Source organism: Pagrus major, chromosome 2 (assembly GCF_040436345.1).
Source record: "Pagrus major chromosome 2, Pma_NU_1.0".
Taxonomy (NCBI): Eukaryota; Metazoa; Chordata; class Actinopteri; order Spariformes; family Sparidae; genus Pagrus; species Pagrus major.
The window spans coordinates 11685069-11712999 of record NC_133216.1 but is presented as its reverse complement, the minus strand read 5'-3'; the positions used below and the strand labels follow the sequence as shown (position 1 = coordinate 11712999).

The 27931-nt window shown below is 40.2% G+C and overlaps 3 protein-coding genes across 5 annotated transcripts in view; 1 reads left to right on the top strand and 2 right to left on the bottom strand.

Moving 5' to 3' along the window:
• The first annotated feature begins 6757 nt into the window (after positions 1–6757).
• On the top strand, positions 6758–13052 carry LOC141009806 (heat shock cognate 71 kDa protein). The gene is made up of 9 exons (XM_073482519.1): positions 6758–6876; positions 9789–9998; positions 10081–10286; positions 10510–10662; positions 10854–11409; positions 11596–11798; positions 11885–12083; positions 12171–12403; positions 12526–13052. Exons 2-9 carry the CDS (start codon positions 9794–9796, stop codon positions 12709–12711), a joined length of 1941 nt encoding a protein of 646 aa, XP_073338620.1. The 5' UTR covers positions 6758–6876; positions 9789–9793; the 3' UTR covers positions 12712–13052.
• Positions 13053–13481: 429 nt separating this feature from the next.
• Positions 13482–17647, bottom strand: LOC141016546 (lens fiber membrane intrinsic protein-like). 3 transcript variants are annotated; one of them, XM_073490994.1, is made up of 6 exons: positions 17413–17647; positions 15210–15412; positions 14508–14696; positions 13990–14139; positions 13772–13906; positions 13482–13690 (listed from the first exon to the last, which is right to left on the bottom strand). In XM_073490994.1, exons 3-6 carry the CDS (start codon positions 14680–14682, stop codon positions 13629–13631), a joined length of 522 nt encoding a protein of 173 aa, XP_073347095.1. In that variant the 5' UTR covers positions 14683–14696; positions 15210–15412; positions 17413–17647; the 3' UTR covers positions 13482–13628. The 3 variants fall into 3 exon arrangements, with proteins under 3 accessions (XP_073347095.1, XP_073347078.1, XP_073347086.1); XM_073490977.1 differs by having other exon boundaries at positions 14508–14700; positions 17413–17645; XM_073490985.1 differs by having other exon boundaries at positions 14508–14700; positions 15210–15409; positions 17413–17645.
• Positions 17648–22292: 4645 nt separating this feature from the next.
• The window catches only part of LOC141012538 (roundabout homolog 2), an 85128-nt gene continuing 79489 nt past the window's right edge, over positions 22293–27931 (bottom strand). The window contains exons 22-27 of the mRNA XM_073486048.1: positions 27717–27855; positions 25966–26300; positions 25631–25747; positions 23947–24126; positions 23533–23654; positions 22293–22357 (exon numbers count right to left, since the gene is read on the bottom strand). Coding sequence (XP_073342149.1) covers positions 22346–22357; positions 23533–23654; positions 23947–24126; positions 25631–25747; positions 25966–26300; positions 27717–27855 — 905 coding nt within the window. The 3' untranslated portion in view covers positions 22293–22345. The remainder of the gene's footprint in view (positions 22358–23532; positions 23655–23946; positions 24127–25630; positions 25748–25965; positions 26301–27716; positions 27856–27931) is intronic.

Here is a 27931-nt window from a genome sequence, read left to right as displayed (position 1 = left end):
TGCAACATACAGTGAGCAGTCACTTGAAAGAAAAGGGAAGGTTCTGGGCATTATGTTCAGCTGAAGTACGAACATTATTCAGTTTGGTTGCATCTTTGAAATACATTTTTACAAGCTAAATACAAGCTGTGCCTCCTTATTAATATATCCTTCATGAAAAATTTAAATAATCTGGCACTACTGAACAGATTAAGATCCTCAAATTATATTTCATATGTCAAGTGTGATTTAAGGACCCAGAGAATCCAGATAACTGTATTTTTGTAAACTGCATTTTTGAAACTTCCACTGTTGATATAGTAAGAAAAATCATAATAATAATAACAAAATTATTGCACTTCAAATATAAAAGTAAATCATTCATTTATGTAAAAAGAATATTTATAGCTGAACGTATTTAACTATGAGGAAAAAGAGATGATAAAGTTACTGAAGGGACTCACCTGTAAGTCTTCATTTTGTGTCCCGCTATCATCCACCAGATCTCTTCATTTATACTGTCGCCCCCCCACAGGGGCGTGTAAGGGAGCGCCTCAGACAATAACATGTAACATGAACTGTCCCTTTAACATCTTCATTTTTCTGAATATTTCACTGTCCATGCGTTTTGAATTTAAATAACATTTCAACACCGAAGAACAATCTTGTTTTTCTACACAGTTCAATATGCCAACTCCCGCTCACATTCTCTTTATAATGATTAGTAGTTTTTGAAGCTTCTTGAAGCCACAACCAGCTCTTTTTACAGTATTTCCCTGGTGTTACCTGCTCTCTTTAGGGTTTGTTTCTACGTATACACATGTAAGTGATATTTGCCTGTAAGGAAATAGTAGACTGGGGCTTCATATATCATTTGTCCCTCAGTGGAAACAGTTATCCTAGATGAAGATGTCTCAATCTGATTTGTATTACGTTGTTGTTTAATTGAAGACATTCATAAAACAAGCTCAATCTATTGATCTGAACTCATTAGCCACACTTTCTGGAGTCAAATGAAGACATTGAAATACCTTTCAAGAGATTGAATATTTATAAAAAAGTTGCAAAAAAAAGTGTGTTTCCAAAGATAAGCAGCCTGTTTTTGGTTTTATTTGTTGGTCTGGAGTGATCAATCTTCATGCCATATGTGTGCAGCCTGGTTGTATTATTAATGTGTAATGGGTATTGATCTCAGCAGGGAGAATTTATTTTGGCTCAATGAGGTCAAGCAGAAAACTGCCAGCTGGTCCGCTTGTTATTTAAAGCCAGATATTGAAACTGGGTGCTTTTCCTCGAGAGATGAATGAGTTCCCTGATAACTTAGAGCATTTTGAACTAATCATTTGTTTCTTGGATGCACTTAAAGGGAAGTGGGTAATTTAGTGTGTGTTACCCTGTGGGTTATCAGCACTTTGTGTTTCAAATTTAAAAGACATATTATGTAAGCCATAGTTTAGAGATGGCCGTCAGACTGACATCAACAGCAGTTATCTTTAAAGGGGCACTGTGTAGTTTTGTAGAAGAAATTCAAACTCAGAATTTTGATATTTACAATGTTAATGAGGTAATGATACAAACATTTTTTTCTAAAGCTAAATAAACAAGCTGTTGTCAGAGGAAAATAAGGTCCCAGCACACTGTTTGAAGCTAGAAAAGTGGCAGGGTCCGCCACATAAAAACAAAGTAAAACAGTATGAACTTGTGTTGTCCTTTAAGGTCAGTTTGTTTATTGTTTATTCAGTTATGAAAATTAAAAAAGTTTGATGATGTAGTTTGTTTAGGTATAAAAAAAATCAGTCAATAAAGATCTTTCTCTTCTGATTAAAATGTCCAAAGCTACAGAGTGCACCTTTAAACTTCCAGTAATGCATTAGCAGTCATCTCACAATCTAACTTTATATGTACAATAATGAAAATTTAATGGCTGGTAATGATGTTATGCAATGGAATACACTTTATTGCTGTCTTGGGTATGGGCAGGGAGAACGTTGCATAGGAAACCATAATGCATACACGTAAACAATGTTTTGTTTCTCACAGGCCTGTGAAAGAGCAGGATTAGTGATCTGATCACAAGTGTTCTCTTTTGAGATCTTTTTATGTGATAAGAGTCTCCTTATTGTTCTTCCGAGTGCAAGTTTTGTAATGGATCAGTCTTTGTTATGGCCCAAGGCTGTGAACTGTAAAATAGAAAATTTCAGTGCTGTTTTGTACAGTTAGTGAATAAAAGACACACCTATCTGAGAGACTCACAAAGTCTTTTGTGCAGCATCATGACATGAAAGCGACTCCTGAGTAACTAGGGTCCCTAAAGTACAGCACCACAATACACCGAGAGGATACAGTCTGAAAAAGGTGCCTGTTAGATTACTAGTCGTATCCAATGTCAAATGCCAGTTTTAATCTCTCTTTTGTCGTCTAAACAAGCAATTGTCTGCAAGCTATGCCATCAGTGATACTGGGGGCACATTGCTTCAGAACTTGGACCAAAAAGCAGTAAATGTGGGCACCCTTAGGGAATAATAATTCTAACGTGGTACAGGCAGATTTAGGTCAAGATTCATGTTTAAAAAACAAAAATGTTCTGTATTAAAATGGAGCAGATACTGTTAGTGTCTGCAGAAGGCCTGCAGTACACACCCACATGCAGGATTCCAACTCATGCTGACTCATGAGTTTACCTTAATAAGTTCCTGATCATCTGGTCGGTTAACAATAGAGACTGACAGGTAGACAAAGAGCGTTAAAAACTTTGATTGGCCAAGAACATAAGACAGGATGATGCTCTATGAGTGACATTATGTTGTCTGGGAATGAGAACTTATGAGGTTTGCTAGGATTTACAGCGCAGTGTGGATTCCAGAGCCAGGTTCTTATAGCCTATATCAGAGTCAGCCTACATGTCGGTCAATGAGTAACAAGAAATTGCAGCACAGAAATGATAAAGATATGTCTGATCAAGGCATGGGATTCATGATATTATCCCGATATATATCAAAAAGGTGCACCGAAGCATACTAGAATCAATTCACCTTACATTTTGTTAAGAAACTAGTATTTTTTTTGAATCACAGAGAAGATGCATCTGTTGTTAGTGGACATCCTTTTAAGTGAAAAACAATCAAACAATCTTAAATAAGTGATAAAATGAAAAACTACAAAAGTTCCCGTGCATTATTAAAGGATATATAAATGGTGGGCACCTCATCTACCTGAACGACAGGACGATTCAATGGGTAATGAGTGTTTTTATTGCCATCCAAGATAAAATATATCCTACAATCCTAGTCTGTCATATAGAAACAGTGTCACCATTATACTTGTATACTGTCGTTTAGAGAGGACCGACAAGTTTACAGTATTTTCAACCATGAAACATCCTCAGTACATCTTGAAGGCTCAATGGTCTTTTCTTCAAGTTCTTCGCACTGCCCCCACATGGCCAAACAAATCAGTGACTGCATGTCAAATGACTCCTATAAGAAACTCTTATCATATCAATCAACACATAATCATTTTTTGAACTCACAAATATCCATATCGATACTGGTTTTGACCCCAAAAATTCAGAATCTGTGGGATTTTAATGAATTCCACTATTAGAAGTTAAAAGGTGCTATGATCAATATTTACTTATGAACAATAAATCCCATACTTGTATCTGAAAGGTAGTTATCTTCTATTGTTTTTGGTCACAGCAGGCAGCAGTTTTCACCAACCACAGTGAGTGGCCTCCTCTGGCTGAAGACCATGGGTTGCAACTGAAAGCTCCAGAAGCAAATAAGTGGATATAGGTGATATAGGTTTTTCCCCTGGACAACAACAAAGAAAATACCATAAAGAAAAAGGGATCTTGGTTCGTGCTTTATCACCAGCACAGAACAGCAAACATCTGTATGCCCCATTAGATTCACAGGGTGTTTGGATAATGACTGAGCTCTCCTTAATCAACACGCTCTTACACCTTACAGGCAGCAACAATGGCAGGCCCCCTGCACATGACCCTCTCATGTGTCCATCAATGTGACTCGCAGACATGTGAGGAATGTTTACACTGAAGCATGAATGGTGGTCACGCAAGTCTCAGAGGACAGGTGTCTGGTCTCTAAAGGCTTGTGACTCTAAAGGCAATTTGATATACAAGAGTCTCTTGGGATCTTCGCAGTAAATAACAACATAAATTACATAACCCAACGCCACGGTGAACGCCCAATTATTTCATAAGAACCGCCTTTTTTGGTCGTGTTTATAATCCCACTCTGAAAAATGAGGAGTTGTCTGCACTTGGTTTGAGCCTTAGCATGTGCAGGCTTGACAGAAACTGAGTCAGACAGTTTATTACTGATCTTTTCACATTCACACCTGCTGACTGAAAATGAATGTGACATTTGCTAAATGAATGGTTTTAATGTCACAATGCTTTGAAATAAATAACAGTGTTTTCTGTTATTTTGCTGTCAATGATATTTACTTTTATTTTATTCTATTCAGACTATTAGCATATATATTTTGCTTTTATGACACTTTTTAGATCCATCCATTCAGATCTTATTTTTCCTTCCTTTGTTGTGTCACAGGGTCAAATTAACTGCAAAGTATTGAATTTTTTTTGTTTAAACTTACAATAGATTTCTTCACAACGACAGCTATTGAATGTGAAAGACCATCCTGTATGCTGAGCCACACTATTAAACACATGTAACACCTGAACGGTATCATAACATGTCATGCCGGTAACAGGAGCCCTTTTTTTAAAAAAGTCACGTCAGGACACAACTCCTTCATTGAAAACCAATCCCTGGATTTGTTATAAAACCTGAGGATCTGTGACCCATTTGTTCTTTTTTTTGAAAGGAATCATTTGTCTTCTTATATCATTTTCACATGAATATTTGGTGTTGCACGGCAGACTGTGTGGTGTGAGCCCACATTTCAGTGCACTTCATGCTTCTAAAATGTCTCACTGTGTTTTAACTTGGCATTTATAGGTGTGGTTAAGCTCTCCTTTTTTTATTTCACAGAGTCCACTTTCACTTGAACTCTTCAGTGGTGGAGGAAGTACTCCTGCTTTCAATACCACACTGTAGACAACTCATTATAGGTCATGTGTTTTTAAAAACTTATTTACTAAACTTAATAAGTTTAAGGCTATCACAGGTTTTTGTTTTGTGTGCCATGGCTGTCTCTCCTTCAGTTTGGTCAGATTCTACATGTTCAATCCTTGGTTTCTCCTTGTTTGATTGAATTTGGTCACTTTGCTGCTTGCACATGCTTTCAAATGGATAAATGACATGGATAATCATTCATATGGCCTACATGCCAGTTTGTTTTGCATTTGGACTGTGACCTGATTAGGGTTGCACAATTAAAATAAATATTGCCAAAAACCACAACATGGCAAAGTGCGAGATTTGTTTTAGAGAAATGTGTGACAAAACAACATTACAATGAAGTACTGTTGTGCTGCAGAGATGTCCTGGCCTACAACTCATGCTCTCTCTTGGAAGAAAACGTGTGTTTAGTACAGACCCCAACAAATGTCATAAATGTCGCATTAGACCTGACTAAGCCCAAGCCTAACTGGTTCTCACCTATAGCCAAACATCTCAAAGAGACAATCAGACGCTCCCCAGTCCCTGTAATTAGTAATTAACGGCTTATTCGTAACCTTTTCCAGCAGCCTGTAGAACTGCTGTGGTGCAACTAAAGTGAAGATTACAAAACCAGATCCATCATGACACTAACTAATATGTTGTCTAATAACCACTGCTTGCTCCAGATTTTCTTATGATATTTCTGATATTTCTTGCCTGTTTGAAGCCATCTTGCCACTTTTTAAACACAATGGTACAAGGACTGTCTGTAATAGATATCCTCTTCACTCTTTATTTTGAAGTCATTTTGGAGTCAACTCTTTGACCTGTCAACTGTTTGGTTTTGCTTGATCATTGTGCAATTGGCTTTAGAAGTACATACAGCAGAATGACCCTTCTTAAAGTGCTATGTATATGCACTAGTAATAGTATTATTAGTATTACTTTACACAGGATTGTATTCTTGTAGTTGGTCGAGATGAGGCTAATTTAAACATCTTACACTGTTTTGTACTCTAAAATAATGAGACATCATATTTTATATATTCACTACCTGTTTTATCACTTTTATTCCTTTTACTTGTAATGACTTATATTGACTTTTTACATTTTCTGTTCTGCCCTCTTGTTTCAACTCACCTTAGACTAGACATCCTTGTGTTTTGCTCGACTATTGCCTGTTTATACTGTAATATTGTCTTTCCTGAGTTTCCTGCTTTTGCTTGATTGTCAAAGCACTTTGTAAACTCTGTTTTTAAAGGTGCTATATTATTATTTTATACAGCACACAGCCTGCTGCTGCAAATTTAGATTTGAGTGATGAATGAGTATAGTCTCTAAATGGCACTCCTGATGGATTGGTACATTTTCCTGATAATACTTGCATACTACTACATTTTATATGCAGGTTTTTTAATCATAATCGTGTATTTTGTGGCATCAGTCCTTTAAAAGATCCGAACACTCTCTCCATCACTGTACTCAACCAGTGTCAGATTGCTGGAAGTCACTCAGACGTAATTTACTAATATTCCACAATCGCGATAGCAACTGATGAGGAAATCAGCGAATCTTTTTTCTGATTGGACAATATACAGAGGTAGGGCTTTTTCTGGCAGCTGATTGGCCAGCACCGCTCCTCCCGTGTTCTAGAGCGTTCTCAGTGGGAGTGTTGTTGAGGAGGCGCGGCCGCTCCCTCATCACTGACAGTGGGGACCAGGACCTTTGGTGAAGCCAGACTGCGGTCTTAAAACAGCTAATTTAACCACAATACGATAAAACGACACATTCTGATTGAACAGAGGTGAGTATACTAGGAAAATTATATTTCGTACTGACTTTAACAGGTGTTGCTAACAACTACAGGGAGTGTTAAATCAGCTAATTAATGTTATTGCGTCTATCATTATTTTACGTTATCAACGTCAACGGCTGCTCAATTTATGTTATAAATATAAGCTAGCTGTCATTTTTAGCATCCATCTGCTATTATTAAAATACAGCTACGCACAGCTTATCTAATTAATTCATCTTGCAAGCGAACTTTTTGTAATGTTACTGCGCATGTTGAAGGCTAGCCTTGACGTTCATGTGATGAGAAAGTTGGCTAACAACAGGTACGACACGATGCTAACAAGCTGCGTCCTCTCTGCTGCTGACAGCTCAGGATCTGGGTTGCTGAAAGTTGCTAAAATGGATGGCTGTGCAACATTTCCGTGTGTTAAGGAGGTGAAGGAGTAGTCCAGAAAGTTCAAAGTCTCCTAAAATATGAAGGGACACGCCCTCATGTCCTGAGGCTGCTGTTTACAGCAGAGCTAATGATGCAGCATAACTTGCTGTAATGTCTCAGTGGCTGTCAGACATTAAAAAAAATCATTTGTCTAACCCCCAAAACACATGACTTTTTAACAAATATTAACAACTCCTGTAGTATAAGCAGGTTTAAATGTAGTAACCTTATCTAGAACATGAACTTGCATGTTTCTCATTAGTTTCAGGTGTGCAAATTAAAAGTGCAACAAACCTGCTCACAAAAGACTCAAAGCACTCCTGCTGTATTGTGAGCAACAATACAATATAATTAAAACAAGCTCATTTTAAACACCAAAGACTGACAAAATCAGTGTTTTGGCTTGATTTTCAAAATATGTGCCAATCTTTTCTGATCGACTGATGGTTTATATGATTAATTGTTTCGGCTCAAATTCACATTTTCCTACTTGAATCCAGAGGTGTGGACTTGAGTCATTCTGACTTGGACACGATTTGCCTCGAGTCACTGTGTTGATGACTTGCAACTAGACTATAAATGACTTGAGACTTGACTTGCGCCGTTTTTCCACTGGCACTTTTGAGCCGAGCCCAGCTGGCGATGGACCAGCTCTGGAGTAGGGCCAAGCCAGGCCTGCCCCGCCCTGCCCCGCCTCCAAGCGGGTCGCAGTGACATCTGGCGACTGCAGCCAACCCGTAACAAGCACCCGTCTCCCCTTAAATCAATACTCATCTCATGTCTGTGCAGGAAACCTGAGAGAACAGCATTTTTAAAAGTCTGCGTTCAGCTCTCAGTACTTTGGTAACTTTCTAACTGAGTCTCGTCTTGTTTGTACTTTGAAACATCTGCTGTGTTTTACTGTTTTGTCATGTTCACTTTCAGCTGTTTCAGGAGTCATGTTTAGTTACTGCTGGTGAAAACACATTTCCTGTAATGCAGCTTCATAATAAAAGCTTTTAAATGAGTTAATAACAGGGACTTTTTGAAACGTGTTTGTAACTGAATTAACAGAGCAACTTTGTTAGCCGTGATTCTTTGATTGTACTGTGGGGATCGGGAAAAACGCGTCATTGGTTCAAGACACACCTTCAAGCAGGTAGCCCAGCTTTGGTGGAAATGCGGCAGATGTAATGGAAAAACTGCATTAGACTTAAGACATGATGACTCGTGTTAATTTTATGTTTTCATTTTATTTTTTTGCGGTCTGGGTTTCAGAGTCTCGTTCTTTCAGAGTGATGGGGAGGGAAATTTTTTTATCGAGAAGAAGTTAAGAAAACATTTTTAAAGTTCTTGATTATATTTATCTCACTGAATAAAAAAATAACAAAAGAACAATTCTTTGTCATACTTTTTGAACAGGTTAGATAAATGGTGGATAATATCATTATTTGAGAGGTACTTATACTACTACCAGTACTTACTACTCTTTATAAAGACCAGATACTGCAGGTAAGACCTATTCAACTTGACTTGGATTGACACAACCTGTAACTTGACTTGCCCAATAGAAAATGACTTGGGATTTACTTGAGACTCTGACTAATTGACTTGAGTCACATGTCTACCTGAATCTTAAAACCCTTTTTAACACTGGAGCACATCACTCCCCCTGCAATGCAGAGGAGCTCCCTAGCATGTGAGCGTCTGCCTTGGTTGGTTGTAATGACCTCCCTTGTGACTTAACATTTGGCTAACATTACAGTATACTGATGGTCTGATACTGTAGCAACAGCAAACATGAGGCCTGTTTCAAAAAGCTACTGCTTGCTGAGTCATCTTGATAACTTTGTTACTGAGTAAAACCAGGAATGAGTCTAGCTCTACAAATATTTGAGATAAGTAGTGAACCCAGCTCTAGTTCAACCTCTGAAACATTACAAACCAGATTTAGTATAAATATCAGTAAATAGAATAGCAAGAAGTACTGTCTAGAGGCCAAGTTTACATATTTTAGCTGCTTGTTTTACCTCAAACACAATTACAATCAATTTACTGTCACTATCAGTACAACAGTTTGCCGTTGTTGTAAAATGACTCAGCTTTTAAACAATTAAACAACTAATATTTCAGCCTTATGATAATAAAATTCATCAAAATGGCAGTTCAGTCTGTTTATCTGGTGACAGTAAACCTGCTCCTGAGTTAAAGACCCACTCATCCATGTTGTCTGTTGTTGCCATAATAAAGGCGGCCGTTTCCAAGCTGTCAAACATAGGAGGCTTGAAAACAGGTGCTGTGGACCTTCACTTCACAGGCAGTTTGTTTCCACTTCTGTTTGCGTTGCTCAGTCTCTGGTAATAGCATCATTACCCCATACTACAAATGTATATCATGGTAGCCACCCGATTTCTTAGAAGGGCTCCAGTTACTCATCTGTCATATTTTTACACAGATTTTCAGTGTTTTGCCAATATATGTTACAGAGCTGATTGTCATGTTTTCAGGAACCATGTCTAAGGGACCAGCAATCGGCATTGATCTGGGCACTACCTACTCCTGTGTAGGAGTGTTTCAGCACGGCAAAGTTGAGATCATTGCCAATGACCAGGGAAACAGGACCACACCCAGTTATGTTGCCTTCACTGACACCGAGAGGCTTATTGGGGATGCAGCCAAGAATCAGGTGGCGATGAACCCCACCAACACTGTATTCGGTATGAAACATTTCTCTAGTCAAGTATGATCAGTTGACTGTGATGTTTCAGGTTACTTACTGTGTCTTTTGTCGTCCTTCAGATGCGAAACGTCTCATTGGACGTCGCTTTGACGACGCTGTTGTCCAATCAGACATGAAGCACTGGCCATTTACAGTCATTGGTGAGGGTTCACGTCCCAAAGTCAAAGTGGAGTACAAGGGCGAAACCAAGAGCTTCTACCCAGAGGAGATCTCCTCCATGGTGCTGATTAAAATGAAGGAGATTGCAGAGGCGTACCTGGGGAAGGTACACTTTTATTTATGTCTATTAGGAGGGGAGATTTGCATTAAAAATACACAAATTTTTTGGCTGCTATGTCTTCTGCTAACAGTTTTAAATACAACCCTCCTAGTTCGAGTGTTGTTTAAATAGACTAGGGATCTGTGAGCCGTGGTTTAATTTAGTATGATAACAACTGTACATTTAATGTTAAATTTTTTTTTAATGTTAAACCTTTTCCTTGTTGCAGACTGTAACTGATGCTGTAGTGACAGTGCCTGCCTACTTCAACGACTCTCAGCGCCAGGCCACCAAAGACGCAGGGACCATTTCTGGGCTACATGTTCTTCGTATCATCAATGAACCGACAGCTGCTGCTATCGCTTATGGCCTGGACAAAAAGGTACATTTAATAGTTTAGGCTACAAGATTCAGTTTTTAATTTTAAAGCACCTACCTGTTTAAGAAAGTTTTCCATCTGTGATAGTTTTATGTTTAATCTGGATCTCTAAGATAATGTAGACTTTTATGTGAGATTCTAAGAAGCCCTGTCTAAGTGCCTGCTGTAATTAATTAAAATTATTTAAATTACAGGTTGGAGCTGAGAGGAACGTCCTCATCTTTGACCTGGGCGGTGGTACCTTCGACGTCTCCATCCTGACTATTGAAGATGGCATCTTTGAGGTAAAGTCCACTGCAGGCGACACACACTTGGGAGGAGAAGACTTCGATAACCGCATGGTCAACCACTTCATCTCCGAGTTCAAGCGCAAGTACAAGAAAGACATCAGCGACAGCAAGAGGGCGGTGCGTCGCCTGCGCACGGCCTGCGAGAGGGCCAAGCGTACTCTGTCGTCCAGCACTCAGGCCAGCATCGAAATCGATTCTCTGCATGAGGGAACTGATTTCTACACCTCCATCACCAGGGCACGCTTTGAGGAGCTGAACGCAGACCTGTTCCGAGGAACCCTGGAGCCTGTGGAGAAGAGCCTCCGTGACGCCAAGATGGACAAAGCTCAAATTCACGACATTGTCCTGGTGGGAGGTTCCACTCGTATCCCCAAGATCCAGAAGCTGCTGCAGGACTTCTTCAATGGAAAGGAACTCAATAAGAGCATTAACCCTGATGAGGCAGTGGCCTACGGTGCAGGTATAATCCTCTTAATGTCCATAAATTAAGCCGTGTGCTCATAAATCAGAATCAGTATGCCTTTATTGTCATTGTCAGCTCAGCATACAATGAAATTAAGAGTGCAACTCTGTTTGGTGCAACAACAAAATCACAGGATATTTAAACACACTGGCAAAACTCAAAATCCACTGATATGTTCTGCAGCTGTCCAGGCAGCCATCCTGTCAGGCGACAAATCTGAAAATGTGCAGGACCTGCTGCTGCTGGACGTGACCCCCTTGTCTCTTGGCATTGAGACTGCTGGAGGGGTCATGACTGTTCTCATCAAGAGGAACACCACTATCCCCACGAAGCAGACCCAGACTTTTACCACCTACTCAGACAACCAGCCTGGTGTGCTCATTCAGGTACGACCACCATCTTTGAAAATAATTACTCTAGAGAATTTCAAATAAATCTTTATTGATGGGTTGATCTGATGTTAAATCTGCAGGTGTTTGAGGGTGAAAGGGCCATGACCAAAGACAACAACCTTTTGGGGAAATTTGAGCTGATTGGGATCCCCCCTGCACCCCGCGGGGTTCCTCAGATTGAGGTGACCTTTGACATCGACGCCAACGGCATCATGAATGTGTCTGCAGTCGACAAGAGCACTGGAAAGGAGAACAAGATCACCATCACCAATGACAAAGGTAACCTGAAGAAGAACTTTAACGATGTAGCTTAATTGTGAAATTTTGGTACTCAGCCTCGTGTTCATTTGAATTAAAATCCATCAGGTCGCTTGAGCAAAGAGGACATCGAGCGTATGGTCCAGGAAGCGGATAAGTACAAGGCGGAGGATGACGTGCAGAGAGACAAGGTGGCTGCCAAGAACGGTCTGGAGTCTTACGCCTTCAATATGAAGTCCACCGTGGAGGACGAAAAGCTGAAGGGAAAGATCAGCGACGAGGACCGACAAAAGATTGTGGACAAGTGCAAAGAGGTCATCAGCTGGCTGGATAGAAACCAGGTATGAATCAGAATTATACTCCAGTTTTATGGTGGTAAACTTTCGTAGCACAACTGTTAAAATAATTGTCAGACTGGCATCTGACTGATGCTTAAATTCCCCTTCTTTCTTTCTTTTCTCAGTCTGCAGAAAAAGAGGAGTTTGAGCACCAGCAGAAGGAGTTGGAGAAGCTGTGCAGCCCAATCATGACCAAGCTGTACCAGAGTACAGGCGGGGTGCCGGGAGGAATGCCAGGGGGCTTCCCCGGAGGTGGTGCTGCTCCTGGAGGAGGAGCGTCCTCTGGCCCCACCATCGAGGAGGTCGACTAAACTAAACCAAACCTGCTCGAGCTTGTTCTCTTTCCTCTTTTGAGGTTGGTGTAAGGGGTGTTCACAGTCAAAATATCACATTTTATACACAGAAGCATTAACTACGATTGTTTTGGGATTGCTTTGATGTTTTTTCTATGCCACGCTTAAGCCAACTCCTCGACTGTGGCTATTCTGGGAGGCTGTCTTTTCTGGGGGCTGTTTTGCGTTCAGTTAAACCAGTTAATGTTTGCATTACCACAGTGTGCTTTTCCTTCTGAGGTGATTAAAGTGCCAAAAATGGTCAGTATTACTCAGCACTTGCAAAATGAGAGTAAATAAAAGATTCTATTGAGAATTGACTCATTGCTCGTCTTTTTATTTGATTATAACAGATATGCTGACATCTTATTCTAAAATCGACTTTAGGTGTTACAGTGTGACAACATCACTGTTATGATGAGTTCAGGTCATTTCTAACATGGTCATTTATCCTGTTTTTAGTAGTTTGTCGTTACATAAATCTTTTTCTATCAGAAAGCTGTTGATTTATAAATTTAACTACACATTCAGCTGATTACTACACTTATACAATCTTGAGTAATTATATGTGTCACAGACGTTTTACCCTCTAGAAGATGTTGATCACTATTAAACACACGTCATTCTGTCTCGGTTTTCCCAACAGACTACCAAATACAAAAGGCTATATCAGCTCCAATCCTTGCGCACCTCTTCTATCCTGTATTTTATTCACTTTTCATAAATGTAGAGAGACAATACAGACAACAGTCTTTTTTCTCATTTATTTTGCTTATTCATGAAGGTTAACACAAAGTATTTGGAAGGTTCATAGGGGTATTGATTGGTTCCTCTCGGCCATAAATTATGGACCAATGCTGATGTATGTATGTGTGTTTGTTGATGTCTTTGGCAGGTCAGCGTGAGTTAGAGTTTCTTGGGCATTCGTGCATCCGGTAGGCACACATGTAGAAGATACCTGGAAGAGAACAATCCGATTATTAAGATTATGAACATGAGAATAAGGCACGCCTATTTGTTGATGTGATGAGATGCATACCTGAGAAGAATGTGAGCACCACCGCCACCCAGCCCATTATATAGGACCAGGAGAACCGCCAGCTGCCATAGCGTTTACCGTAGTAGTTCACTGTCACTCCTGTGTAGACAGCCATGGCCAGCAACACAAAGAAGCCTGCACAAGAGATCAGAACAAAAGTGATGAAGGTCTTTAACGTATGAGAGAGGCTTGTGTATGTGAACAGACGAGGAGCTCACAGGAGATGAAGAAGAGGATGCCGGCTGCGAAAGTCTTGTCAAACCCGTCAAAGGAGGAGTAGTGGATGAAGGCCATGACGCCGATCACGATGCCGATGAAACAAGCCAGCAGGGAGAGGATCATGAAGGCACGGGTGGCGTCCCAGTAGGCTGTGGGTGAGAGGAAACAAAGAAATTGTAAGCCAGGACAGAACTGAACAAGGAATTCAGAATCAGGGCTCCAGGGTGTGACTAGTGTTGCACTGGTGTGCATGAAATTTAGTTCTTACATTAGTTTTTTAAACACCTGAGGTTATCACAATTTCTTGTTGCGTGTGCTTTGATTTAGATAAAGAAAATCTTACATTTCCATCTTCCTCACAGTTGAGGCTCAGCCATATTTAAAGCCCAACAGGGAAGTACTGTAACCCCAGTGCTCATCAGTGTTAGTGGCGAGGTCACGGCCTGATTGTCAGCAGACTAATACATATAAATGAGGCGCTGCCTTGTGTGGAAGTCACCCGCCCGGATAGTCTTACCGATGCTGTCTGTGTGTGTCATGCATTTCCCGGGCACACAGTACCGCCACAGGCCCTGGTGCATGTAATTGCTGGAGTGACGATACTGCATCCAGTAGTCAGTTGCCGTGGAGACAATGAGGAGTATGTTCCCCACTCCGGCGCAGAACAACCCACCTCCCATGAAGCTGTACATCCTGCCAAAAAACACTGACTGACACACAGTGAGAGAAAGAAGAGCAGGTCATGGGCCGCTTCGATACCAATTATAGCAGGGACTTCCTGTTACAGAGCATGGAGAGACACTGGATATGAATAAAACAATATCTAAATGCATTCAGCAGGGTGTCACAGGGACAGTAAAGCTCAGTGTGACAAGTCATTAACCTCTAATACTGACAGACTGAGAGGTTGTCTTTAAAAACACGTGTTTTTGCTTTAAATTCTTTTAAAGACCGCCAGTTTTCCAAAGATACCAAACATGCCTAACTTTAGGGAAAAGTGTGTAAAATGGTGGTCTATATTTTCATAAAAAATATGGCTTCTATGGGTTCAAGAATTCATAAAATGCGTGCTTCCCAACATTTTAAAGCGACTTAAAATTATATTTATGTGTTGAGAAATTAAAAGAAACTATGTTAAAGAAACTACAATCTATTTTTAAATATCAAAATATTAAACAGGTATACATTCACTCATCAATTTTAAATATGAATGACCTACCTTTATCTTTTTTCCTGCAGAAAAAGTCAGAGATTCCAATATTTCGGGTTGTCAAAGCACACAGGAGCCCGATATTGCCCAGAGTGGCAGGAAAGTTTTGTTTGTGTGCAGGAAACCAAGCGAACAAACGGGCTGATGGAACAATGGAGCGTGCTGAGCCACGACCAATCACAGAGGATGAGTTTTGTGTTTTAGGGAATCTGCTGAAAATACAAAACTGTTAAAGCGCTGCGCACATCTCGGTAATACTGATGACACAGGGCTTTTCATTCAAAATGCTGCACAACCACACGCAGTAAACTCACGGCCTGCGAGAGGCTTACCCTCAGCCAGGGGCTGGAAAAGATCATTTAAACAGAGATTATTTTAAGCGGTAAAAATTTAAAAACTGAGTCCACTGACATTTTGAATTATATCCAAGTTAATTTGTTTTGGCTAAACCCTTCTCTCTGTTATGCTGATGGAAAAAGCAACATTATTTTCTGTAAATATCAGGCCTTTAAATACAACTCTTTGTGCCGCCTTGCATACAAATTATTACAATCAATTCATATTTTCTTTAGTATAAATGATGAAGACACAACAGCAACTGCACTCTCTGCAGTTAATGTCTTTCGATCCCTCATAATAACAGTGGAAAGACAAATTGAATCCATTAATCTTACATTTAGCATCATATTTTCAAGTCCCTGTCACTTCATTGGCACACAGCCCGGCCCAGAGGACTCTATCTAATTACACATAAAATAAATTGCTCAGACATTTGTAAAATTAAACATATGTAACAGCGAACGTGAACGCAGCCAACAACATAAATTAGCAGGACAAGATGCGTAGGGTTAACTTGGTACAAGCTGGCAGGTGGGCAGCTAATAAAAGTGTAGGTTTGTACAGTTTGGGCGAAGAAGCAGAGGTAAAAGAAAATTATCTCTGTTGCAGCATCTTGTAGTGGGAGTGGGAGTGGTCAGATGGGTGAGAAAATAGCATTTAATTTTCACATGAAGAGGTGTTGCTGTGGAAGGAGTCAGGGAGGACTCGTTTTTAATCAGGGACAGGATCAGAATTGCGTATGAATGAGAAACAAACATGTTTTATATGGTTTATCTTCTCAACATTGTGACATTCTGGGGATGTTACAAGGCGACGTCCTTCACACCAACGTTCTGGGAAAGTAGTTTCTTGCTGTGGGCGTTAGGGAAACATTATGTAGAGAGGGAACGTTCTCTTACGATGGTCCCTGTTACCCTCTCCTGTGTTTCCTCCTCCTCCACTTTCTTCCCTTCTCTCAGGTGCTGCTCATCAGGCACTTAGCATGACCCCATATTTTAGGGAGGGTGGTGTCTTCTTCTACTGACCAAGCAGCCCTGACCGTTTGTGTGTCTCTGTCCTCAGTTGTTTTCTTTTGAGGATGGATGTCTGGTAGTCCTGTCTTCGTTTATTAGTTTAGTTTATGTAGTCTTTTCTGTGTTTGGGGAAAGAAGCTCTGGGTCCTATTTCATTTTTCTTTCTTCTGCAAACGTGTTCTCGGGTATGGTGTCCTTTTTTTTATGTTGCGGGTCACAAGGTAGAACGAATTGGTTTTGTTGTGGTCTTAACAGTCCCCTTAACAAGTAAAGAACATCCTGAATGTTCCCTGAAAGGCACCAAATAACCTTCTCCTTCTAGAGTTTAGGATAAATAAAAAGAAGCTACTTAAAATTTGAGAGCAGAGTTACTCCAAAAAAGTTTGCCACACTTGCAGTCTCAACATTCATCTGCCCAATAAAGGCAGGTCTGCCCACTGGTTAGTCAGATGAATCAATCAGAATCAACTTTATTAGCCAAATATGTTACAATACATACAAGGAAGTTGACCCCAGTTTTAAGTATACTATGTATAGATACAAATGACTCAAATGGGAGACATTTAAGACAGGAAACTAAACAAAGGTATCTCACTGAAGAAATATATATAAATAAGATAGTATGTGCATGTACAGTTGAGCTATAAGATACCCCTTCAGTATTCAACATCGTTTGAACAACTTCAGTTTCTTGGAGGTTTATAGTCTGCTGTCATGATACCAAACGGTGGTCAAAAAACATAAATAAAACAGAATGTGAGCATTTGATAATTATTTTTGACTTATACTCAATTGAAAACAGTACATTTAATGTTTCACCTCATCAACTTAATTGATTTTTAAAATAAATAGATACTTACTCTGAATTTGACGCCAGCAACACATTTCAACCAAGTTGGGACATTTTGAGATGTCACACTTGGAAAATCACAGGTGTAAAAAATTTGATTAATTATGGCTGAATTCCATTTAGCTGCTTCAGTTTCAGGCTCATGGTATTGAATAAGTTGGCTCACTGTCACGCTGTTCTGACTTAATTTTGGCTCTGCTCTATGAAATCTGTGCTTTTTCATAGAATGACTAAGTCTTCTGTGGAAAAAAGTCACGGGCCTGATCGATGCAGCTGAATCATCAGCTACTTCCTGACACCTCTCTGAGCTCATGCTCACGGTGTGAAACCTGAAACCTTGGCGTTACTCTACTCTTCAAATTTAAGCAGATCTCTTCATGATTTACATTAAACTTCACACAATTTGCGGCACCTTTAAGTCCAAGAGGATTTACTGATGACCAACAAAATCCAGAGCATGGAGTCACTTTGCATCACAGTTACCCTGCATGCCTCGGGTATGACCACTAGATGGGGCCTTTTATTTAGTCTTGCAGCAAAGACTGAATCATGAGTTTCTGATCACGTTTAAAGAATCACTATGTTAATCCTCCCTTAAATGATGATTGTGTGTTTATACCTGCTCAGCCAGATAATCATGATTGTTCTCTAAGTCTCATTTGACTTCAAACTGGATTTCTGTTATCATTCTGCCCTTATTAACCCAGAATGCCTTACCTATTCTCAATTCTCTTCACTTGAGGCGTAAAACTTTGGCTTTTTCCAAATTATATTGAGGACTAATCCTCAGTGTCTTTTTGTATCCCCTTGTGGCTCCATTATATCTCTTGCCTTTTTTTGTCTTATGTAAATCACTTTGAACTGTTTTGTTGTCAGAAGGGATTTTTTGGACACAATGATATTGACGCCAGCAGCTCCTGATGAGTTTATCCAATCAGTGGATACAAAATCTAGCAGAGTAATAAAGCCCCTGCTGACTGAGGCTTTAGCTAATAATGTTTTTGATCCTAGAATTGTTGATCTTCACTCTTGGGTTTGTTCCTTCAGTATTGGTCAGGGTTTTATTTGTAATACTAATCTTTGTTCTTTTCTGTTTCGACTTCTTTTCTCACTTTTCTTGCTCGTTTTTTTATTATCTTGGTCACAGTACCAAGTACATTTACTCAAGTACTGTACTCAAGTACAAATCTGAGGTACTGTACTTGAGTATTTCCACTTTCTGGTAGTTAACACTTCCACTCCACGACATTTTGGAGGCAAATATTGTACTTTTTACTCACTACATTAATATAACTTTAGTTACTGGTTACTTGTCTGATTACAGATTACATGTTGCATCACAGCACAATGAGTGCACGTTTAAATGAACTTATTTTATCAACAATCAGATATAAAAACTAACAAATTAACAAAAACACTGAATACAATAATCAGAAAAATGCTGAATATCAGATCTGATAATTGGCCAGGCCGATAGTATACAATATACAGTACATGTAATTATATGTATAATTTACTTAAGTATATTTCTTCTCAGTTTAAGACTTTTACTCAAGTGGCATTCCTCTTAAACACAAATATTTGAATACATATTTATATTACCAACTCATAATTTGATCTATTTTTAAATTAGCTGAATGAATCCATCATCTTTCCCACGTACCTCCTGCAGAACATTCCCCTGGGGCGTACGTGCCCCTGGGTAAGAGTCACTGTGTGAGATGATTTTTGTCATTTTGACAATCAAATGTGGATGTTAAAGTCGTCCTCCACTCAAGCGTGTTTTGCTGAGCGTCGCTCCACTTGAATGTTTGACCTTCAGTGTGCAAAGTGATGTGCAGAGTTTGAAATCTTACTCTTGACATCAGGGATGATTTCACTTGTACATCACAACGAGTTTGAACGGCAGTCGTGGTCCGATATGCACTGGTTATGGTTTGATGTAGAGACATGAGTGCACGTACACTGACTGACAATGGACGTTTCAATGGAGCTGGTGACAAGCTGTGTCCAGAAAGTTACATTTGTGAAATGAATATCTGTGATTTCATAATGTCTGTATATTCCAGTGAAAGAGAAGTTTTAAATGTCATTTTAACTTGGGGCGTCTTCTTCTGTTTAATGAACTTTTCTTGTGGGAAAAGCATATCAAACATGAATTATGTAAAAGTTATTTGTATTATTTTATTAAAAACATAATATGTATGTATGAAATATGCCTGAAGAGGATTTTTGCAGTAATGTAAATGAGTGAAATGAGTTCCTATAGCAGAAGAAGTCAAATGTCGATCCACTGGTGTGGACATGTGAAGTGGCCTCAGTTACAGACAGTGGCTGGTCGAACTGAGCTGTCTGTGCGGGGGGGAGTGTGTAAACCACTGAGACTCTAATCCGTGCTCCAGGCCTAAAAGCATAAAACTGTAGAACCCTTCTAAATTGCATAACCCCTTCAAATTGCATCGGATTACCATTATCCTCCGAGCCTGGTGGGACCCAGTGTGTGTTTGCCAAAGGCAGTGCAGTCCAACGCAGGCTCCACACTATCCCACAGCCTCCCTGCCAAAATACTGTAGTACTTTAATCCACGAAGATCTGAACACAGGAGGCAGATGAAGGTGCGGACATGAAGACAGCCTTTTTATATTCCATCGCTGACACATTTCAGCTCCTCTCGTTAGGCCATATTCACAAACTTCTCACAATACCGTAATCAGAAGAAGTCATCGAGTCTTACACATTCTCATATCAGAGAAGTCATCTTAGCAGGAACATGGAATAACAATCTCCGAGTTCCTTCAGACCTCAGGGACATTTGGCTCTGATGGAAAAATTGGAGCTGGCTCGTCTATCTTCCTGCTATCTGCCTTCTGTGGAGACGGGCATTATTATCCAACACACATGGGTCTAATCGAGGTTTTGTTCACTTTGCGAAAGTAGTTTGTGCTGGAATTATTTCAAGACATCTTCAAAGTACGTGTGAGTCTTTTCCAGAACAAATCAAACACAACTCAGGAACATTATTTCGATTGAACAAGAGTCAATGAGGCCGTATTTGGCATGATACTTAGGCATAGCTGTGCTTTGTGCTAAAAGAAAAGAGAGGCTGATGGGAATATGGTGCAGGTGTTTCGGTCATTACAGAACCCAGGAACTGTGACAGAAAACAAATCATATTTATTTTTTTCTAAGAAAATTGTTTGCTTGATTTAGTATGCAACTTTGTGCACCACAGTTAGTCTTTTGTGTGCTTCATTTTGTGTAATTAACACCTTCATGCGGTAGTACCCTTGTACCCAGTTGGTTTGATTCAGTCACGCGTGACTACGTAACCGACTCTTTTGGTTCTTTTGGTTTCAGAGTCATGTCAGGGCGTGAATGTATTATAGACCTGGATGTGACGGAGCCACTAAGCCTTGCTTTCAATTCCCCTGCAACCCAAAAAGCATTTTCCCCATAGACTACCATTATAAAAGAGGCAGCTCAAAGTGCAGTCAAGGTCATCTATGACTCTTTCTGTCATGAATTTTTGATCCGTGGAGGTTGTACATTCGTACATCTTTCCTTGAGCTGGTAAAAGCGATTCAAAGATTTGGCAGGGCAAGCGGGAGAAACTCTACTGCGCATATTCAGCGGGCCACATAATCACAGAACTTAAAAAAGAAGGGTCATTACGTCACTGAATCTTGCTTTGGGGCCAGACTGTGGTGACAGCTGTACTGAAGTCACTGGGAGATGCATGGAGAAACACACTAAAACCAAACATATCTACGCTGTGTGACTTCTGAGGAAGAAACGCCTCCGGAAAATGAGAGAACACACTTCAGAGAGTACGTTAACCACTGATTTTTTCACACATCGGCTCACTGCCTGCCACTCTTCTATTATATCACAAGTAAATTAACTTCAGTGCTGTTGTGCTTAACCTACAGTATTTTTTCTGTGATATCTTGATACATTTATATATTTGGTAACGGACCTCAGTATGTCTAAAATCCTGGCCCTGATCATGACAACACTAACTTGGGGTGATGTAGATATACTCAGGGTCCTGGATGTTTCATACACGCATTAGACGGCATCTTCTTTAAACATTCGGCTGCGCTGTGCGGAAGGCGCTTGTTGCCCTCTGTAAGAAGGGAGTATCAACCATGATGATGATGGCACTAGATGGACACAGTTGTCACAATTCAGGCAGATTTATGGCAATCCATCCAAATGTTTTTGAGGTATTTCAGTCTGGACCAAAGTGGTGGACCAACCATTGGACTGAAATTACAATCAAGTGGCAAACTTGGCTAAAAATGCTTTAATCCACAATAATCTGAATAACTCACACGTGGACAGAAGGATCTTTTGTAATAAATGTTTTATTGGTCAGTTTAAAAATCTTACTAACACACTGGTGATCTACAGGGATACCACAGTACACAGTCACACAGGGATGAGAGATCAAAACAGTAACACACACAAACACTACACACATGCACTATCACACACACACACACACACTCACACACCCACACATACTGTATGACGGTTTATTAACACATTTTCTGCATCATGTCTTTCATCAAACACACACATCATCATGGTTTCATGGTCAGGAGTAAGCAGACGATACATTCATTAATCTGCTGTACAATAATGTCATACTTACATTTACCGAAAAAATACAGTTTTTTTTTAAACCCCAGATCATTTTTTTTAGCAATATATCTGATCACATCTTTAAAAAATTGCAAAGCTGTCTATGTACATGGAGAGAGGGTGAAGCAAATCACAAAAAATAAAGATTAAAGTCATTAAGATAAAATAATACTAGCTGTGAAAAGGCAGATAGCTAGCCTTGACGCTTTCCCTTTAGTCTTCAGTTTTTCACCATGGCAACAGATTGATGGTTCGCAAAGACAGGAAATCATGGAGGAAATGTGACCGGCATCTGTTTACATGAGGCTCTGAGAGGAGACAAAGGCAACACAGGAGAACAGTTGGAGAGTGCAAGAGACGGAGAGAGAGTTAAACACAGGTTACGTGCAGAAACAAGGACACGGTTACACTGTTTAAGGCCTGGCTGATACTTTTTATTTCTTGAGGGTGGATATGATATCAATATTTGAGGACTATTTTTTTTTTCTTTTCTTATTTTTTCATCCGTAACCACATAACACTAGCAAACAGCTTTATTATACTGGATCAACAAGTGCGTAGGAAGACCAAAGTTTCTGTACAAAGACCTGGTCAGGTCATTTCCTGATACCTGATGAAGGTCTTTATAAAGAAACGTTGTTATTGTTAAAACATGTATTCATAAGTGTGGTGTTCTGAAGAAATTCTGTTAAAATTTGTGCGACATTTTGATGAAAACTTCACTAATGTTCTGCAATCGGCTGACATTATACAGTATGTCACTAATGAACAGCAAACACTGTCTGATGCGTCAGGCTTTAATACAGTAAAGCCAAGTAATTCTGCTTTTCTGAATGTAAAAAATAAACATTTTAAAGAGTAGTTTTATGACTAATCCTGCACACATATTTCTGAGTTGCTTCCCCCCCCCCCTCAAACACACCAGGTCAAATGACAAATATTAACTTTAAAAAGTGCCAAACTATCATTTCAAAATGTTTTAAAGTGAAACTGAAGGTACTGCGCATATGGGAGAATAGCCAGAAGGTGGATTATGTTGCAGGGGTGGTTTGCAAAGTTTTTCTGAACATTTTGACACTTTTTTTCCTCAGTTGTGAAAACATTACATAACTCTCCTCCTCGTTATAGTTTGCTGTCTCTGTCACCGAGCAAACTGCAAAAGTATCACAGTCATTTTTCAAGACTACAGGAGGTGAGTTTCATTCTCGACAGACAGATCTTGGGCGTCACTTTAATGATTTAGTTCGTCTTTACTTAAGGAAGCATGTGTACTTTCTTCACGGTTCAACTTGGAGACAAATGCAAACTTTTGTCGACTCACTATGTTCGATAACTACTTGTGTCTACAGGAAACTTCTGCTGCTGTCTCCAGAAGGCTGACAAGCAGCTCAAACCGCCCTCACTTTACCGCTGAACTGGCTGTGACCCTCACTATTCAGACACTCTGCCTGTTCAGCAGTTCCTACTGTAAGTCTAGACATACCTCATCTCTTCTCCGGCCGGTGGTGGACTGTCGAGGAAAGGCTCCTCCACCCAGAGATCCGTAGCCTGACATCTGCACCTTGGGCAGGAAGCTGGACGTTCCATATGGGATTATATTCTCATCTGGGGATGACAACAAATCAGGCAAAGTTACAGCTGTATTTATATAGGTTAAACCCTAAGTGAGGGAGCAGACTGGAAATAGACCCCCTGCTACTAAAAGCAGAGCTACAACTATGAGATAATAAGTGTGCATACACTGGTGGCAGCTGGTGCTTTCTAAGCTCAAAGGGATTTGCATGAAGCATCTATGTGGGTTCCAGCTGTTGAAGAAAAATGTCTGCTGGGACAGAAATTGTTCTTTTATCATCTGTTGTTGACAGATACAGAGGTGAGTGTCACATATCGCACTCACCCTGCGACGGCCACTTTGTAGGTCCTCTCCTTTGTGGTGAGAAATGCTCTCGCCTCCTCGGAAGTGTGGGCGAGTCGCTGCCCTCTTTTCTTTCGCAGTCTGTTCGGCTGCGGCTCAAAACATCAGCCAATAGCTGCAGGGAGTCATCTGTAGTGGGAGGGGCTGGTGGAGGGGGGAGTTCTGCAAACGATTGATCAATGGCGATTAATAAACCATAGACAGAGATATGATTTAAAATAATAATTTGATATTTTAGAAAATATTTGCTTTCTTGCTGAGAGTAAGATGAGAGGACTGATACTGCTTTCATGCCTTTGCCTAAAATATGAAGCTCAGACAGCAGCTGGTTAGCTTAGCGTAAAGAAAGTAGGGAAACAGCTAGTCTGGCTCTGCCCAAAAGGAAGGAAATCCACCTATGAGCACCATGAAAGCTCACTGATTTTTTTTTTAATCATTTTATTTATTCAGGTGAGGGTTCACCCCCCCCTTTCATACAGTTACACATTCACATTACACATCAGAAGAGCCACCGGGAGCAATATAGGGTTCAGTATCATTGCCCAAGGCCACTTCGACATGTAGACTGCAGTGGCCGGGAATCGAACCAGACCATGACCAGTTGCCAGGCAACAAGAGGAAACTCCTGGCCAAGAAAGAGCCTGACAAATAACACCCTGTCACTTCCTGATCTGCCCGATCTGGGAAGCACACGCCTGAGCGTGTCCATCATCTTTGACGGCCAGGTACAACAGCACCACTTGGGTGGAGGGATGCATTTTAATCATTAATTTGACAGCTATGCAGCTACAGCCTATACACATTATACAAGCATTATACGCATTTTCTATTCCACATTTTGAGCAAACATTTGATGTTTCAATTCAATTTTAGCGTTACAATTGATGCTGTCAGTTTGAGCTTCACCATTAAGCCTAGGTTTATGCATTTTAAATGTCACTTTTTTCATTGACTCGCTGTACATCAAATTATCATTTGATATTTTGAATTTACTTTTTTAATTTCCATTTTCTTTTTGTTTAATTACAACTTTATTATTCCCCATAGTGTAATAACATAATAATCTTTTAATTTTCAATTTTATACGGACCTTTAATTTTAATTATGGCCAAACATATTTTCCATACAGAGGAAGCTCTGAAACTGAAACTGAGAATTTCTGAACAACCATTTATGACTGAATCAGAAGTTTACATGGACTCTTGTGAAGTTTACATGGACTCTTGTGAAGTTTACATGGACTCTGCTGAAGTTTACATTGATTCTAGTTTAAACAGACTTTTTTAGTGCATTGTTATCAAAGCATGTCTGTTGTCTGTGTGCAGGCTGAGAGCTGCCCCGCCCCTCGCACAGCACACTGATGACAGTCATGAGGGACAGAGAGATCTCTATTCTGGATTGGAAGTAGTGAAAACACAGCAAATACCGCAGCACTATATAAACATATTGAATATATTTTCAAAAATTTGAGGAGTTCCCCCTTTTTATTAATGTCTGTTTAGAATTTTAATAGGTAGTAATGGAGTAATCAGTTAGGATCAACTTAAATTGTGGACTACCAGCTAGTGTAGTTAAAAAATATTTTAAAAAAATAGAATAAACAGTAATATTCCTTCTTCTTTTCCCCCCAAACTAAAACAGATGTGATACAAACAGTGTGTCATACCTGCTTGGTTGTGTAGCTCTCGTCTGAGTGGTCCATCCTTGGGCGTTCTCTTCTTACCCCTGGATCTGTGTGCCGGGGCCGTGGGGCTCGACTCGGCAGCAGAAGCCGGAGATTGTCCTGACAAGAAAGCACACTGATGTCATCCTCGGGAAACTTAGAGCAAACTAAAGTACACTGAGCTGCACTTTGAATAAATGTGACATGATTTCCTTGTACAAATCCTTTCTGTTAGGTAACATCATAAACTAAATTATACATGACACTGTGTGGTTGTGCGTTGCCTCTTGGGGAGTCACTTCCAAAGATGTGAGACGTTAAACTGAATCTGAACTGACCTTTGCCGAGGCTTTCTCCCTTGAAATCTTCTGCCCACTGGCGGGTGTGGTACGCCTCACCGGCTTCCCGGGCCTTGGTATTGTTGGTAAACAGATCTGGGTTGGATTGGGATACCTGGGAGCCTGACTGGTGACGAGTCAAGAGGTCAATGTGCTGCAGCCGTGGACTCTCGCTGGGCTTGTGAGTGTCTCGCTGGGGGGAACATGTCAGTGTTGCTGCGTATGACAGCTCGGTTGGTTTGGAGGGCAGACTGGAGAGCTCCTCCCGGGAGGCGTCCATCAGGTAGGTTCTGGCAGGCAATGGAGGACACCAGTCGTCATCGTCCTCCTCGGAGCTAGAGGACGGACGGTGAGTAACAGCAGCATGAGTGTGCGTCTCAGAGGGAAACAGTCAACACGTAAAACCTCTATTTATATAAATAATAAATGTAATTAAAACAAGACAGAGTTCACAGCCACGCGAGCGGCTCTGTGAGGCTGTGCAGCAGTGCTCTGAGCTAAATATTAACATCACTGTCCATCTTAGTTTAGCAAATTAGCAGTACTCTCACACTTTTTAATAACCACTAAAAAGAACAGCTGAATGATGACTAAATGACTAGTTAAGGAGTTTTATAGCAATGTTTTTAGGCGGATATACATTTCTGTCAATGATTTCACACTATTCCACTAATCTGCAGTCAGCAGTAAATCACCAAGAAAGGCAGGGGAGAAGAAGACTGCCCGGAAGTAAACACCGATATAAACAATGCAGGTTTCATAATTGTACGAATATATTTCTTTGTGACTGTTTTAGTTACATCTCAAAGGTACAAAAAATGAGTTTTGGTGAGAAATGTTGAATGTAAACAAACAAAACTCCACAGGGCTCCTTTCAGAGGTCAGAAAGTCATGAATGTTTACACGAGGGCTGCAAGATATTGGAAAACAAACAACACTGAGATATTTTGGTTTCTTGCAGAATATATAGCGATTTCACTTGAATAGCTCAATAGAGGCGATGCATGTGATGTTGGTAGGTAAAAGACAACTAAGTGGCGAATTTGTCAATATTTATCAAATTCCTCAGTCTTTATGTTACGCTAGTCTGGTGGTGGAAGGACATACCAACACTGCCGTCCATATAGACACACTGCTAACGTGGATAAAGATGTTAAATATATAAGAAAAAATATATATTTAAGTGTTATTATTAAGTAAATAACAATCTAGTTCATATTGAAAATGGAATCAAGATACAAGTACGAGACAATGAGTACCACCTCCATGATTTCTGTTGTCAGTCCAGTGCCATCAGCGCTAATTTAATGATGGACTTGTCATTGAAAATAGAAAGTGCTAATCCACACTGTCAGATGGTGGCTAATGTCATTAAAACAGACACGGCACAGTCAGAGTAGTCCTCACGATCCCACCCCGTTATGTCCGCAATCTAATCTGTCAGAAGTAGTTAGAGGAGACGCCCCCCTCCGTAACCCCCGAGCTCAATCTACTCACTGCCTGCAGAGACAAACTGCTGTTAATTCGAAAACTCCCCAGACTCCAAACTTCACTTTTGTTTGACAGCCTTGGCAGCGTTACAGGGCAGGTTTGATATCCAGCTGCCTTAACTCCCTCTGTCATGTAGGTGAAGTCAGAGGCCTTAATGCTAATAATAAACCCACTGAGTGAATGTTAGACTCTGAGGTCTTAGAGGAGGAAACAAAGGCCTCTGATCTTACATTTAAAAATAAATCAGTTGTCAGTCTCACCTGTGTTTCTCCTCGTCTCTGTCTGTCTGTTTATCACTTCTGTCTTTGTTGGCAGGAAGAGGCAGCGACAGAACATCCACCCAGGTGAGAGGAGCAGACTTGGACGAAGAGCCGGTGGACCTCTGCTTTACCAGTTTGTCTATAAAGAGAAAAAAAACAACACGTCATATGATCTACAAGTTGTAATCGACGTGGTGTTATTGCCTCCACACTGA